The sequence below is a fragment of the Aotus nancymaae genome, unplaced genomic scaffold (genome assembly GCF_030222135.1).
Source record: "Aotus nancymaae isolate 86718 unplaced genomic scaffold, 86718_ANA_hifiasm-v0.15.2.pri h1tg000007l, whole genome shotgun sequence".
NCBI lineage: Eukaryota > Metazoa > Chordata > Mammalia > Primates > Aotidae > Aotus > Aotus nancymaae.
In genome coordinates this window covers 6,914,382-6,928,021 of record NW_026988418.1, presented here as the reverse complement: position 1 = coordinate 6,928,021, position 13,640 = coordinate 6,914,382, and the positions used below count along the sequence as shown (strand labels likewise).

General features: G+C 53.4%; 1 protein-coding gene across 2 annotated transcripts in view; it reads right to left on the bottom strand.

The window, feature by feature from the left end:
* The window catches only part of SZT2 (SZT2 subunit of KICSTOR complex), a 55,092-nt gene that overhangs the window by 15,555 nt on the left and 25,897 nt on the right, over positions 1-13,640 (bottom strand). For both annotated transcript variants that reach the window (XM_064372264.1, XM_064372265.1), the window contains 28 exons: positions 13,338-13,555; positions 11,656-11,871; positions 11,219-11,297; positions 10,875-10,969; positions 10,440-10,608; positions 10,132-10,246; positions 9,930-10,043; positions 9,542-9,712; positions 9,271-9,365; positions 8,897-9,020; positions 8,631-8,795; positions 8,342-8,546; positions 7,956-8,071; positions 7,589-7,835; positions 6,242-6,383; positions 5,985-6,077; positions 5,763-5,841; positions 5,367-5,660; positions 5,068-5,209; positions 4,783-4,890; positions 4,632-4,695; positions 4,253-4,438; positions 3,714-3,881; positions 3,550-3,637; positions 3,353-3,424; positions 2,962-3,163; positions 1,682-1,781; positions 837-966 (listed from right to left, as the gene is read on the bottom strand). In XM_064372264.1, coding sequence (XP_064228334.1) covers positions 837-966; positions 1,682-1,781; positions 2,962-3,163; positions 3,353-3,424; positions 3,550-3,637; positions 3,714-3,881; positions 4,253-4,438; positions 4,632-4,695; positions 4,783-4,890; positions 5,068-5,209; positions 5,367-5,660; positions 5,763-5,841; positions 5,985-6,077; positions 6,242-6,383; positions 7,589-7,835; positions 7,956-8,071; positions 8,342-8,546; positions 8,631-8,795; positions 8,897-9,020; positions 9,271-9,365; positions 9,542-9,712; positions 9,930-10,043; positions 10,132-10,246; positions 10,440-10,608; positions 10,875-10,969; positions 11,219-11,297; positions 11,656-11,871; positions 13,338-13,555 — 3,997 coding nt within the window. The remainder of the gene's footprint in view (positions 1-836; positions 967-1,681; positions 1,782-2,961; positions 3,164-3,352; positions 3,425-3,549; positions 3,638-3,713; positions 3,882-4,252; positions 4,439-4,631; positions 4,696-4,782; positions 4,891-5,067; positions 5,210-5,366; positions 5,661-5,762; positions 5,842-5,984; positions 6,078-6,241; positions 6,384-7,588; positions 7,836-7,955; positions 8,072-8,341; positions 8,547-8,630; positions 8,796-8,896; positions 9,021-9,270; positions 9,366-9,541; positions 9,713-9,929; positions 10,044-10,131; positions 10,247-10,439; positions 10,609-10,874; positions 10,970-11,218; positions 11,298-11,655; positions 11,872-13,337; positions 13,556-13,640) is intronic.

Here is a 13,640-nt window from a genome sequence, read left to right as displayed (position 1 = left end):
GGAGAACTGCAAAGGAATCTTATGGTTCCACTTTTCCTCTATGCATTGGGGTGAGAGGTCATCAGGAGTAAGAGAAGGGAGAAGTGTCGAGACTTCAGTTACCATCTTGAGTGGATTACCATGTTTCCTTACCATGACCAGAAATCCCAAAGCAGTCCTGTGGCTGCCTGTCTGGAGGAACAGCCAATCAGAAGGCCAATTCTACTGGCCCCCAGGCTCCTCTTCTCTGGATTTCTCTTACTTGGAACTGGCCTGCTTGTCCTCACTCCCCCAGATTCCTCCCCGTCTATTCCCCTACCAGGGAAAGATGGTCATTTTGGGTAACGAGACAGTGCCAGGCAGAGGCAGGCCCTTAGGAAGACAGATCATGGCCTGGTGCCCCTTCAATGATCTCTCCTCTCCTATATTCTTCAACCTCTCCCTCTCCACTGGCTTTTTCCCTGTGGAATATAAACATGCTCAAGGCTCTACTTTATTTTAAAGCTCCTTCCTTGCCCCCATCTTCCTTTAGTTATTGCTGTATCTATTTTCTCTGTCACTTCACTGCCAAGCTACTTGAAAGAGTACTTATTCTCCGTCCCATCTTATCACCCTCTTTCACTTTTAATTTCATCTTGTTTCTATTCCCATTAACTCTACTGAAAGTACTTCCATGATTAATCACTGATGAACTTGCAGCAGCAGCCTTTCCTGTCCTATCCTCCTTGCTCCCTCTCTAGTACTTGGCACTTATGACCAAGTAATGAGGACCCTGCCCTCAGCTTTCACCAAAGTATTCGGTAGAACAAAGGGCGGTAGCAACCCCTTGTGAGGGAGACTCCTGGGTGGGATCTCACCATCACTGGGCAGCGGTGCCCGCTGACGGGAGTGGAAAAGAGTCTCGCTGCGCCACAGATCTTCTTCACTCTCGGCCACCAGAAGAGAGTTACACACGTGGCTGTCATGAAGGTCTTGAAGAAGCAGTCGCTAGGAGAAGGAGCATGAGGTCAGGGAACTGAAATATCTCCTCCTAAGTGGGTGGTGGTGGTCAGGGGTGATCAAATGCCAGAGAGAATAACCACTATCACTGGGGATTAGAGGTCAACAAGAACATCAGTCATCACTGAGAGGTCAGAGCTCAGGGCTCTGTGAGTGATTCTCAGTCAAGCACACTTGCCCCTTTGGTGCCAGAATCTGTTCACCATCTTTTGGATTTCAGCTTAAAAATCACTTCCTCCAAGAAGCTTTCCCTGATACTTCAGTTGGTCAGATCCCTGTTACATGCTTTCATAGCAGTTTCTACTGCTCCTTTTAGGATTCTTCACAACTGTAACTGAAATAAGTTGTGTAATTCAGTTGTTCAATTGTCCCCCATTCTACATAAGCTCCGCGGAGTTAGACTGTTCCTCTGTCTGGGTCTCTAGTATATCACTAATGCTAGCACAGTGCAATGAGAGGGAATATCTCATGGTTACTGGGATGGTATGAGAGAGTAACCCACTGTTACTAGGGGTGGGCTGTGGAGCACTCCCAAGTTTGTAGGGAGCTGGGGGAGAAATAGCCCTACTAACTAGGGTAGTCAAAAGACTTCCCATAATTATCATTGATTCTGAAATGGACCAATAGCTTCTGAAAGCAAGTTCTTAAAAATTCGTTCCTCATCTGCTCTGTGTCTCAGGGCCTAGAAAGTCCTGCCCCTTACCTGGTTGACCTCCCTGCAGATCTCCCCAACTCGCCTCACCAGTAGCTGCTGCAGGTGGCGACACTCAGTGCCCGGCCCCCCATCTTCCCGAATCAGGCTCCTGGAAAGAAAGGACAGATCTGAGCAGAACTGCAATGGGGAGGAGTTACGTGTAATGGCATGATATGTATATGATATGACATAACTGCAGTTTTATGTATCACAGAGAGGAGGGAAAGTCATGGAGCTGGGGCCAAGGGAAGCCATGAAAAGGGAGCAGACTTGGACAGAGGTAAACCTGGTGGGAAATGGAAAAAGCGGAATTCTCAAGATAGTTCTGGATGCTGAGGCTCCACCAGCTCCCACAGGGCCACCACACTGAGGCTCGTTTATGCTGTGCACCTCTTCTTTCTTCTCAAGTCTTCATCAGAATAATGGTCTTCTTTCCTTTTCAATCCCACCCACCCCTGAGATAAGAGCAGTAGTGAACCAACGGCTACACATGAATCCCGGCTCTGTCGCTTACTAAGGTGCTGGACAAGTATTTAACTTACCTGTGCTTCAGTTTCTTCACCCATATGATAAGGATAATAATACGCCTTAGGGTTGTTATGTAGATAAATGAGCAATTCATGTAAGTGCTACAACAGTGCCTATCACGTAGTATGCACTTGTTAAATATTAGCTATTATGCCTTGTTTTTTTTTTTTTTTTGAGACAGTGTCTCGCTTTGTCACCCAGGCTGGAGTGCAGTAGCATGATCTTGCTCACTGCAACCTCCACCTCCCAGGTTCAAGATATTCTTCTGCCTCAGCCTCCCAATTAGCTGGGACTAGAGGCGCCTGCCATCATACCCAACTAATTTTTGTATTTTTAATGGAGACGGGGGTTTCACTATGTTGGCCAGGCTGGTCTTGAACTCCTGACCTCATGTGATACGCCTGCCTCGGCCTCCCAAAGTGCTGGGATTACAGGCGTGAGCCACTGCGTCCAGCCTTTTTAGACCTTATTTCTATACATAAACTTCTGAAGCTGCTCTGAACCTTAGATGTTGTTAATGCTCAGCTAGAAGCCAAAATCCCCATCAGCTTTTTGACTCCATTAAGTCAGTTGAATGTGATGTGCTTAGCTATAAGATGTGGGAAGTGATCAGGAGCCACCAACCTAAGAACACAAGTTGGATCCCTACCCAAGCTCTCAGTCCCAAGTCTTACTTCTAACAACACTGGAGAGAGGTATTGTGGGAACAGAGAGAAGAGGTTAGCGAGAATGTGAGGGTGCAGGCCCTGGCTTCTACTTACCGCGCATGTGCATATACTTCCACACGGTCCTGCAGGACCCGGACAATGAGCCAGAAGTCAGGCAGGCAGTGCCCAGGGAGGCCTGAGAGTGAAGGCTGTGGAGGTGCTGGCCCAGATGGAGTCCGCAATGTGAAGGGGGCCTTCTCACCAAGGGTGTCATTGGGACCCTCACTGTCTGAGCCACTGCTGCCACCATCATAACCTGTGTCAGATGTGCTGAAGGTCAATCCCATCCGAAGCTGGGCCTGACTCATGTGATCCTCCAGGTGCATCGGGCTTGATGCACTTCATATTAGTTCCTTCTGATGCCCCCTGCCCAGACCTTTTCCTGTGCAGCCTTAAGCCTACCTCCCAACAGCTTAGAGTCCTTCTCCCCTTCCCCCAAGCTTACCTAGGTGGTCTGAGTCCACACTCCCCTGACTGGACATGAGACTTAGTCCCCGGCTGGGCCCATGCTGACTCCCTGGATAGAGAAGGAAAATGCCTGGAGCCTCTCTCAATCCTGTCGAGGGCCTCCCTCCAAAAATGGAAGCAGGGCCAGGCATCTACTCCTGGCCCTCAGACTTTGCTGCCCAAGTCTTCTCTTACCTCCCTGTGGCAGGCTGGGCAGGCTGATGAGGGGGGCACTCTCAGAATCCTCTGGGGACCCAGGTGCTTGGGGGCTGGCTGTCAGGGTCTGAAGAACAGGCAGTCAGGACTGAGATACAGGCCCCACACATCTACCACCCCCCTCTATTCCCAGGTAGACTCACCTCCCCTTCGATGCCTTCAGCCCTGTCCTCATGACTGTGCCAAGCCCAGGATGCTGAAGAAGGCTCCTCATGGGACCCACCTGGCTGTTGGCCAGCTGCCACAAAGAAGAAGCCACTATCAGGGTCTTCAAGAAGAACATGGCCAGGGAGATGGAGGCGGCGGAACTCCTAGGGAGCAGGAGCCAAGATCACAGTTCAGGCAGGGGCAGCCCTCCTTACACATGGTGTGCTACGCTTCCTCATAAGACGCTCCTAACTACCTGGTGAAGCAGATGCTGGCATCCCCACTGCTGAGGTAAGAAAAGGTTCAGTGACTTGCCTAAGGTTCAACAGGAGCAGTGACCAGGTTGGGAGCTGGGTTTCTTTCCACTGAGTTGGGCTGCCAAGCACAGGGGTGAGGGCAGACGATGTGGTAAGCAGGGAGATAGGAGGGATAACTCTATGAGCTCAAACTAACAGGAGGCCTTCCAGTCCTGTGCCTAGAGCCCAGGGAAGGACGGGCCCCATGGTGACGCTGCAGTGTTCCGAGGGCAACTTACCTCCTTGAATTGTGTGAGGGAACGCTCTGGCCCAAATACAAAACTCAGTGGCAGAGTTTGGCGAAGGCAGGTGGAGCGTCCAGGAGAGCTATGGATATGGGCAGCTGCTCGGTGCAGGGCAGGGCTCTGGGGTATGCCCCCTCTTCGAAGTGCCCCCACCATTTCATCTTCCAACAACCAGCGGATCTACAGTCAGACAGAAAGTGACAAAGGGCATCTCCCTTGCTTCCTTGGGCATCCCCTCACTCCCGGACTAGAAGATACTTTGCCTCACAGACTGAGAGAGGCCTTGCTTCTATCCTAGAACAAAGTGGGGTACCTTATCTCACTCATATGACGGGAGGGGAATCGGTTACAGTGTTGGGAGCAGGGGGCTCACCTCATTCATGGTGGTCTCAATAGCCAGTCTATGGGGTGTGGCCAAATTGGATAGTCCTGGGTGCCTAATTGGAAGAAAGGTTTAGATACTGGTTTCCAGAAAATGAAATTCAAAGGAAGTAATAAACTCTGAGAGGGAGATAAGGAAGTACCTCTCTTCTTCTGGGAGCGGCAGTGAGGGCCCTAGGCCATCATCTGACCTTAAAGATGATGGCTGCCCTGGGGATCGTGGGAATGAAGCACTGCTTTCAGATGTTGACCTGAACAGGGTGAGAAAAAAAAGTCAAAGATCAGGAGCTACTATCCTACCAGGGCCTCCTCCTCACTCCTTTCTTGGACTCCTCAAGGCCTCCTTAGTCCCCAAGTGCTCTAGATTCCCTTAGTGGTCCCCCTACCCTAACAAGGTCCCAATCCCCCCTCCAAATTTGCTGCCACACCGGTGGTGCTGAGGGTCCGAGGCTGTGGGAAGCTCTACTTCCAGGGGCAAGGTCAGCACGAAGACATCCAGAGTCACGCTTAGGTCCCTCAAGGGAACTCGGCTTCCAACTGGGGGGCCCTCCAGACTGGAAAGCACCTGGCCTGGGAGAGGGGGGAAGTTAGGGGTTGCTGAGGACTCTAAGATAAACAAAGATTCCAAGTTCTAAGTGTTAGACATAACCCCTAGGCTCTCCTCCACTCCAACACAGGCAGGCTGTTCCAGGACCTTTGGCTTCCCCTTGGGCTGCTTCAAACTCACCCAGGCAGGTAGGCAGGCTGCATACAGGTACTGAGCTGTGCTGCCCACGCAGCCGCACGGAGCATGTGAGGTGCAGGAAGAGTGGTGGCAGGTCATGCAGGAGGTTCTCAGGCCCAGTGGGTGAGTCGCCTTCCAAGATACTGAAGGAGTCTTCATCAGGATTCACAGTGTCTGCGTCCGAAAGCGAGGCAGAGTCAAGCCCAGCAGGCCCCAGGTCTGATTCACGGCTCTCCCGGTATTCCACCTCTAGCTCTGGGTCGCTCTCAGTGACCACACAGCAGGCAGATGTGTCTCCTAGTAGTGCAAGTCACGTGGTCAGGGGGAGAGGCTGTCAGTGAAGGCCCCTGAATCTCGGCATGCTCAGCCTTCCCCACCTTGATCCACTTGCCCACACACCTTCTTCTCCCATGAGCTCAGCCTCTGAAAACTCCAGATCACTGATTTTTCTGTCTACTGTGTCCTGAGGGCCCTCATCCTAGGCGAAAACAAAAGACAGCTTGATCTAAGGCAAGACAAGAGCCACATCCAGGCCTCAGGGAACCAAGATTTAAGAGCCTGGGAGGGCCTCTGGGGCTGTAGGTTGAGGGAATGAGAGAGGTTAGGAAGAAAGCCACTCACTTCTCGCCTGCTGGATGGAGGGCAATAGAAGAAGTAGTGGGGATTGGAAGGCACTGTGCGGAAGTGGAGACGACTGATCTCTAGGAACTTCTCCTGTTGTGGGGTTTAGAAGGAGGTAGTAATGTCAGCCACCCCTCAGTAGGACACTACTCCCTACCCTAGAGCAGGACACATGCACACCCCCGACCCAGGAGAGAATCCTGTTCCTCTGCACAGGCAGGACTCTACACCTTTCTACCCTCACCCAAGCTTCCCACCTGGATGATGCTGTGAAGGGCACCATGGGCCTCTCCTCTGAGCTGGCAGACATCTGTCAGAGAGATCTCTGGGCCAGGGTCTGGATTGCCAGGGACACAGGTGCTCTGAAACTCAGGCTCACTTAGGTCCTCAGTCTCTATGCTGAATGGTTGGGGTAAAGGTGTTAAGAACCACCAAGTTCTGAAGTAGCCTGCCTCCCAACTGGGGAGCAGCATAGGAAGCCTTTTTGTCTTTAGGAAGAGTGCTTGGCATAATGGCACGGGTGGTGTAAGAGGCAAGGAGAACCCACATATTTTTGGCTCTAACCTCCACATTTTTTTTTTTTTTTCAAGACAGGGTCTTACTCTGTTGCTGAGGCAGGAGTGTGTAGTGGTGCCATTACTACTTGCCTTCTGAATAGCTGGGACAACAGGCATGTGCCACCACACCCAGCTAACTTTTTAATTATTTTGTAGAAACAAGGTCTCCCTGGTTGCTCAGGCTGGTCTTGAACTCCTGAACTCAAGTGATCCTCCCACCTCAGCCTCCCAAAGTGTTGGGATTATATGAGTGAACCACTGCACCCTGCCTTAACTTTCACATTTCTTAATGAATAGGTATTTCTATGAAACAGAGGAGGGGTAACTCTCAGTTTTCTGATTTGGATCACTAGGCTGAATGTGATAATCTTTTACAATGAATGGAGAAGAAAGGTGGAGAATCAAGGGTTAGTAGGAAAAAAAATGAATTCATTTGGGGGGCATGAAAAGCGGGGATCTAGAGCTCCAAAGAGAGAACTGGGTTGGAGTTCCGATCTAGGAGTCATCAGCATATCCACCCTTCTGGTTCTTCTGTTCCCCCAATGCTAACACACTGCAGATGCTAGACCCATAGCTGTCTGCCTGCTTGCCTTTCTCCTTCTCCCCTCCCCTTCCTCCCTTCAACAGGGACCTGTTGAGCCCCTAAGTTGAGCTGGGGACTTAGCAGTGAGCAAAATATGGTTTTGGCCCCCATGAAATTCACAGATTGGTTGGGGAGGGCCCAACCCCTCAATAGGGCCCTATTGTGTGAATGTCCTTAGAACAAGTCTTTCATGGTTAGCACCTGGGGAGTCCCTATCCCTGACTCAGCTCATTGCTCTACACCAAAAAGCAGTGGAGATGGGGAGAACCTGGGAGGGAGACTGCTGCCTGTGCCAAATGGGAGAAGGAAGGCTGCATGGGAGTCAGGAAGCCGGTGACAAAGCACTACTGCTTCTCAGATGCTTAGGTACTCCTTGCACAGTCATTCCCCTGGACTGGAAGGTCCTTGTTTATAGGGACTTGGTCTGTGTACCCCCTTATCTATCATTCAAGTACAATCCTAACCTGGATTCAGAAGCTAGGATAGCTCGTTCCCGAGGCTCACCACCCTCCTCCATGCTGCTGCTGAAGGGCCCAGGGCTGAGAGGCCCAGGGCTTGGGGGTGCATGAGGCAAACCCCAAGTGTGGCCACACAGTGCAAGCAGAAATGGAGTGATGTCTACTTCTTGTAGTATCTCCTCACAGGCATCTACTGCTGTCAGCAAATCCTGGGAGGTCACGCTCTGTGCTTGCTGCAAGCTTCGGAACAGCCCTAATGGAAGTGGAAAGGGCCATGAGGTTCAAGCTCTGGAATGGCCTCTCCAGTACCCACCTGTAATCCCTGTATCTCCCCTAGGCCCCCACTCCTCCCTCCCACAGCCCTCCTGCTCACCACGGACATAGCACCGCTGTGCATGCTCCTGCAGCAGTGCACAATGGTTAGCTGCCTCCTTGTACCGGGGCTCCATCCAGGCTGAGGATGGAGAGGGGTGGTCAAGGAACTGAGCCCTAGGAAGGGGAGGGAAAATGGAGCTTGACCAACTCATCCTAAGTGATACCTCAGACTCATTAGCCATCCACACTCCAATGGATCATCTATAGACACATGCCAAGTGGACTTATGACCTAGCAAGTTCAATGGGTTTGCTGAGGGAAACTAAGCAAAGAGCCAGCAGGATGTGGCAGCAACTTTCCTGCCCATGCCCATTAGTATGTTCTTACTTCTTGGCTGGGAGCCATGGCTGGGGGAGGACACAGGTCAACAATGAAGGCACTCACCGGAAGATGAGGTCTCGGGGTGCCTGTGGGGGCTGCATGCCAACCATCTGCTCCCTCAGTGCTTCCAGTGAACAGTTGTAGATGTAGACAGGACACCGGGTCCGGGGCGCATCTGCACTCTCTGTGTGGGAAGCCTGACGCCCAGGGTAAGCCTGTAAGTCTCGACGGAAGGGTGGGCTTAGCTCTCCTTGATTCTGGGCGTTGTCTGTAAAGAAAAGGTATCACGTGGTCTTCCAGCCCTGTCTGTTTCCCATTCCCACTCCTGCCCACCTTGAGTCGGCAGCCTTACCACAAGCCAGGGTTACACTGAGGACAGGGACTTGGGACTTTGTAGCTTTGATCCCAGTTTCTCCTAGATCTTTCAGACTGGAAGCCCCACTCCAATCCCCAAACTTAGGCTTGGTCTCCTCTTGAGGCGGTCCCTCCAGGCCACAGGCAGCCAGACGCTGGACATCTGAAGAGGAAGAGATATAAATCAGTGCTGCCTGGTTGGCAGGTGTGGGAGCTCAGGGGTTTATATCTGAGAGGGTTTGTGAGGAGGTCAGCAGCTGGCACCTGAGAAGGTAGCTGGGAGAAAAGTCAGAAACACATGTTGGGGGTTCACAAGCCTTGCATAGCAGCGCCACTGAGGGGGCTGCGCAGAGATGAGAGGCTTGAGAGATTCAGGAAGACCTACACTCTGTAAGAGAGAAACAGAAATTAATTAGAGCAATCTATAAGGGAATGTCCAACCCCTGTTCTCCTCCTCCACCCTAGAGCTGACTCATCTTAGGTATAGCTTCAAAGATCCAGGACAATGAAAAAAGACGGCATTCTGTGATTGGCAGATGCCACTTAATCTCAAAGGCGCTAGAAGGTTGGGGCCTGCAGATGTGGTGCTGGAAGGAGGTCAGTGTGACAAGGGCTCAGGGAAAAGAATCAGTGCTGACCAGGGAAGTAAAAGCTGAGTCTCCTGTGGCCTGGGTGCTGCCGACTTCTTGTTCTTTCAGGATCCCATGAACCCCCAGCAGTGGCCCCTCTGCACCTACAATGGGGGTAGAGATGGGTGAAAGAGGGCAGGGCCAGCAGAAAGATGGGACTCTGAGTTGAGGAAAGGAGGAGGAAGGGGAAGGCCAAAACTCAAAGACAGAAACCGCCCTGTGAGGGTGGGGGAAAAGGGCTGGGCCAGGGTCTGGTCTCAGAAGCGTGTGGGGAACTCACCTGGAATGTGGCAGGTCCGCTGTAGCATCTCACTCAAGAAGGCAGCCTGGTCAACAGGAGTCAGTGGGATCTCCCGGTCACTCAGCTCCTGCCCCAGGCAGCTGTGCAGCAGGCACAGCACCATGTCGTTGGCGGGACAGGACCCCTCGGCGAGAGTGACACCCTCTGGCTCTGCCCGACACACACTCTGCTCAGCACCAAGATCCTCCTGCTGCCCAGTGCCCCCGGCTCAGCTCTGACCAGCAAGGCCCCTCCTTCAGCCTCATGTGCTCCTCCTGCCCCCACCGCTCATCTGCTCACTTGCTGACCCATCTGTTTGCTGTTTTCTAATACTCCCAGGCTTGCTGGCCCTTTAGGTATAGGGTGAAAGGGTACAAAGTTCACTCACCTCTGGAAAGCAAAAGGAAAAACATCTGGAGCTGCTGGCACTGTGGCAGCAATCCCATCAGGTCAAAATGGAAAGGGATCTCATGGACACAGGTGTCTCCTCCCTGATCCAATCCTACGAGGGAGGAAAGACAGGAAACAGTGAGACCCAGATTACCCCACCCACTCCCCTGCTCCACCAGTGTGATGCCTGCCCCACTCACCATCAGAGATTCTCGGCTCTTGGGGCAGAGGGCCCCATTCCTTGCTCTGGCACAGCTGTATCAGGTATTCAAAGCTCAGCATGGAGCCTATGCAGGCAGCATCCCGTGGGTGGAGCTACAGGGAGGAACATCAGAGGTCCGGAGTCAACCCCTCTTAGCCCAGGATACCCTGGGCTCCAGCTCTCCAGGAAGCCCCAACAGTCCCAGACATTCAGAGGGACTGGCAAGCCCACAGGCTGCGGAACTCCAAAGGAGATGGCACCTGAACCTAGTGAGAGAGGTGGGGGTACTGTTTTGAGGACACTCACAGCTTGTGGGATCTCAGAATATGTCAGGTCCTGGAGGTGCTTCCAGCTTCCAGGGCCAGGTACCACTCGCCCATACTGTGGCTCCACCCATACCTCGGTGACCAGATTGAGCTCTGAGTCTCCCTCCAGAGCCTCCACTTCCACATCATTGTCATCATCTGTCGAGAAGCTAAAGGAGGAAGGGCTGTGAGTCCAATGCACAGCCTCATGGCAGGGAGTGAACCTCATGGAGGGAAGGAGGCAGGCACAGAGGACAGCCACGAGTCACACAAGGCCTTCCCAGACCGGCGTCGGCCTGATGAATCATCTAAACACGGAACCCCCTCCCTGACTTTGGACTCAAGATCATCTCAGGATATGGGAGCCACACCTCTAGGGGATGGTGGGGAGAAGGGTCACTCTGCAGAGGCAGCTCTCACGGAGAGCCAATCTCACCTGTCTTTGGTGGAGGTAGAGTGTGGGGGGAAGAGGATGTACTGGACAACACAGGTGTGTTTCTCTTCAGCTGCAGCCTGCCCTGGTGGTTCATTCTGTGGGCAAAATAGGAGATCTTAGGCAAATCTCAGCCAGTACAGAGATCTGGCCTAGCCTAGCTCTGGCCTCAGAACTTTGGTTCCCTCACCACATTGTCCTATGACTGCAGCCTAAGACCTTGCATCTTCTGGCCACATGGTCCCTGTGAGGTAGAGTTTGCAGCAGTCCCAACCCGGCTCAGAGGCGAGTGTCCCTGGGATTATGACAGACCTTGGCAGGGAGGTGTCATGAGGGATGGCACATACCTGAATTGGAAGTTCCAGAACCATGTTGATGATTCCTTCTCCGCTGCAGGCGAAGTGGAATCCTTCAGAAAGTCGGACTCTGAAGCCCCATAAAGACAGGGGGAAGGCCAGGATAAGATGAAGGAAGAAGAGACACTGAGACCACAGGCTCTCCGCACACACACCCACTTCCCAGTATTCCTCAAGGAGGCAAGTCCACTAGTAGCCCTACTCAGACTCGCGGTCCTTCAGGGTATAACAAGTCCAATGAGGATGAGAGAGGCCAAAACAAGTCGGGGGATGGGAGGAGACAGGGAGGGCAGTAGCAGGTGCTCAGTCCCATACTTGAGACTGGGAATTAGAGAGGGACAATGTGTGCTAGAGGCTTTCTGCTAGTGTCCCAGTCTACACTTGCTCTCTCCTTGCCCCAAGTGGCCTAGCAGGTTTGGATGACATACTCAGTGAGGATGGAGAGAAGGTGGGCAATGGCGCTGAGAGGCAGTGCAGGGGCCAGTCCTGATGGGACACTCCAAAGCCAGCGCCGATGGTAGAGGTAGCGGGACAGCGATGCCAGGCTAGAAGAGGCTGAGCGGCCTGACACCAAAGGCAGTGGGCCTGGTGGCTCCAGTGTCAGCAAGAAGGGTGCCCGGTAGTCCAAGGGTAGCTTCTCATACCTAGGAAATGGGACAGCGATCTCTATTCATCCCCCACTAAGCTACACCCTTCCACATCCCTGTACTACTCATCACTGCTAAGCCACGCCCCCCACACCTCTGTACCACTTATGCAGGGCAAAGCCACAACCTCCACACCTCTGTACCACTGATCCCTGCTAAGCCACAGCCTCTATACCTCTGTATCACTCAGCCCCGTAAGCCACGCCCTCCCACACCTCTGTACCACTGATCCCCAGCTAAGCCACGCCCTCCACACCTCTGTACCACTCATCCAGGGCAAAGCCACAACCTCCACACCTCTGTACCACTCAACCCCGCAAAGCCACACCCTCCACACCTCTGTACCACTCAACCCCGCAAAGCTACGCCCTCCACACCTCTGTACCACTCAACCCCGCAAAGCCACGCCCTCCACACCTCTGTACCACTCAACCCCACAAAGCTACGCCCTCCACACCTCTGTACCACTCAACCCCGCAAAGCTACGCCCTCCACACCTCTGTACCACTCAACCCCGCCAAGCCACACCCTCCACACCTCTGTACCACTCAACCCCGCCAAGCCACGCCCTCCACACCTCTGTACCACTCAACCCCGCAAAGCCACGCCCTCCACACCTCTGTACCACTCAACCCCGCCAAGCCACGCCCTCCACACCTCTGTACCACTCAACCCCGCAAAGCCACGCCCTCCACACCTCTGTACCACTCAACCCCGCAAAGCTATGCCCTCCACACCTCTGTACCACTCAACCCCGCCAAGCCACGCCCTCCACACCTCAGTACCACTCAACCCCGCCAAGCCACGCCCTCCACACCTCTGTACCACTCATTCCCACTAAGCCCCGCCCTCCGCACCTCTGTACTGCTCATCCGCAGCTAAGCCCTGCCTTCCACACTTCTGTACTGCTCATCCCTGGCTAAGCCACGCCCTTCCACGCCCTTCCATACCTCTGTACTGCTCATCCCTGACTAAGCCATGCCCTTCCACACCTCTGTACTGCTCATCCCTGGCAAAGCCACTCCCTCCCACACCTCTGTACCACTCATCCCTGGCTAAGCCATGCCCTTCCATAACTGTACCATCATCCCTGGCTAAGCCACACCCTCCCACACCTCTGTGCCACTCATCCCTGGCTAAACCATGCCCTTCCATAACTCTGTACCACTCATCCCTGGCTAAGCCACGCCCTCCCACACCTCTGTACCACTCATCCCTGGCTAAGCCATGCCCTTCCATAACTCTGTACCACTCATCCCTGGCTAAGCCACGCCCTCCCACACCTCTGTACCCCTCATCCCTGACTAAGTCATGCCCTCCCACACCTCTGTACCACTCATCCCTGGCTAAGCCATGCCCTTCCATAACTCTGTACCACTCATCCCTGGCTAAGCCACGCCCTCCCACACCTCTGTACCCCTCATCCCTGACTAAGCCACGCCCTTCCACACCTCTGTACCAACCTGATGAGCAGTTTGTCCAGTGGCTTATGCAGGACCACAAGGCAGGGCCGGTCAGACAGGGCCTGCTGTGGCCCCAGCACAGGAGGTGACTTGGAGGGAGAGCTGCCCCCACCAGTGCCCCCGAGCCCTTTTCGTTTCACCTTGGGTGTTGGCTCCTTGCTTTGTACCCGGTGGGGGAAACGCAGGCGCAGGATCTCTTCCCTCAAGCCTGACACAATCTGAGGGGAAAATGTGATCAGATCCTCCTACTCCCATGTCCTACAGGTCTGGGAGAAGGGGCACAGAGACAAGGTGAGAGAGCCC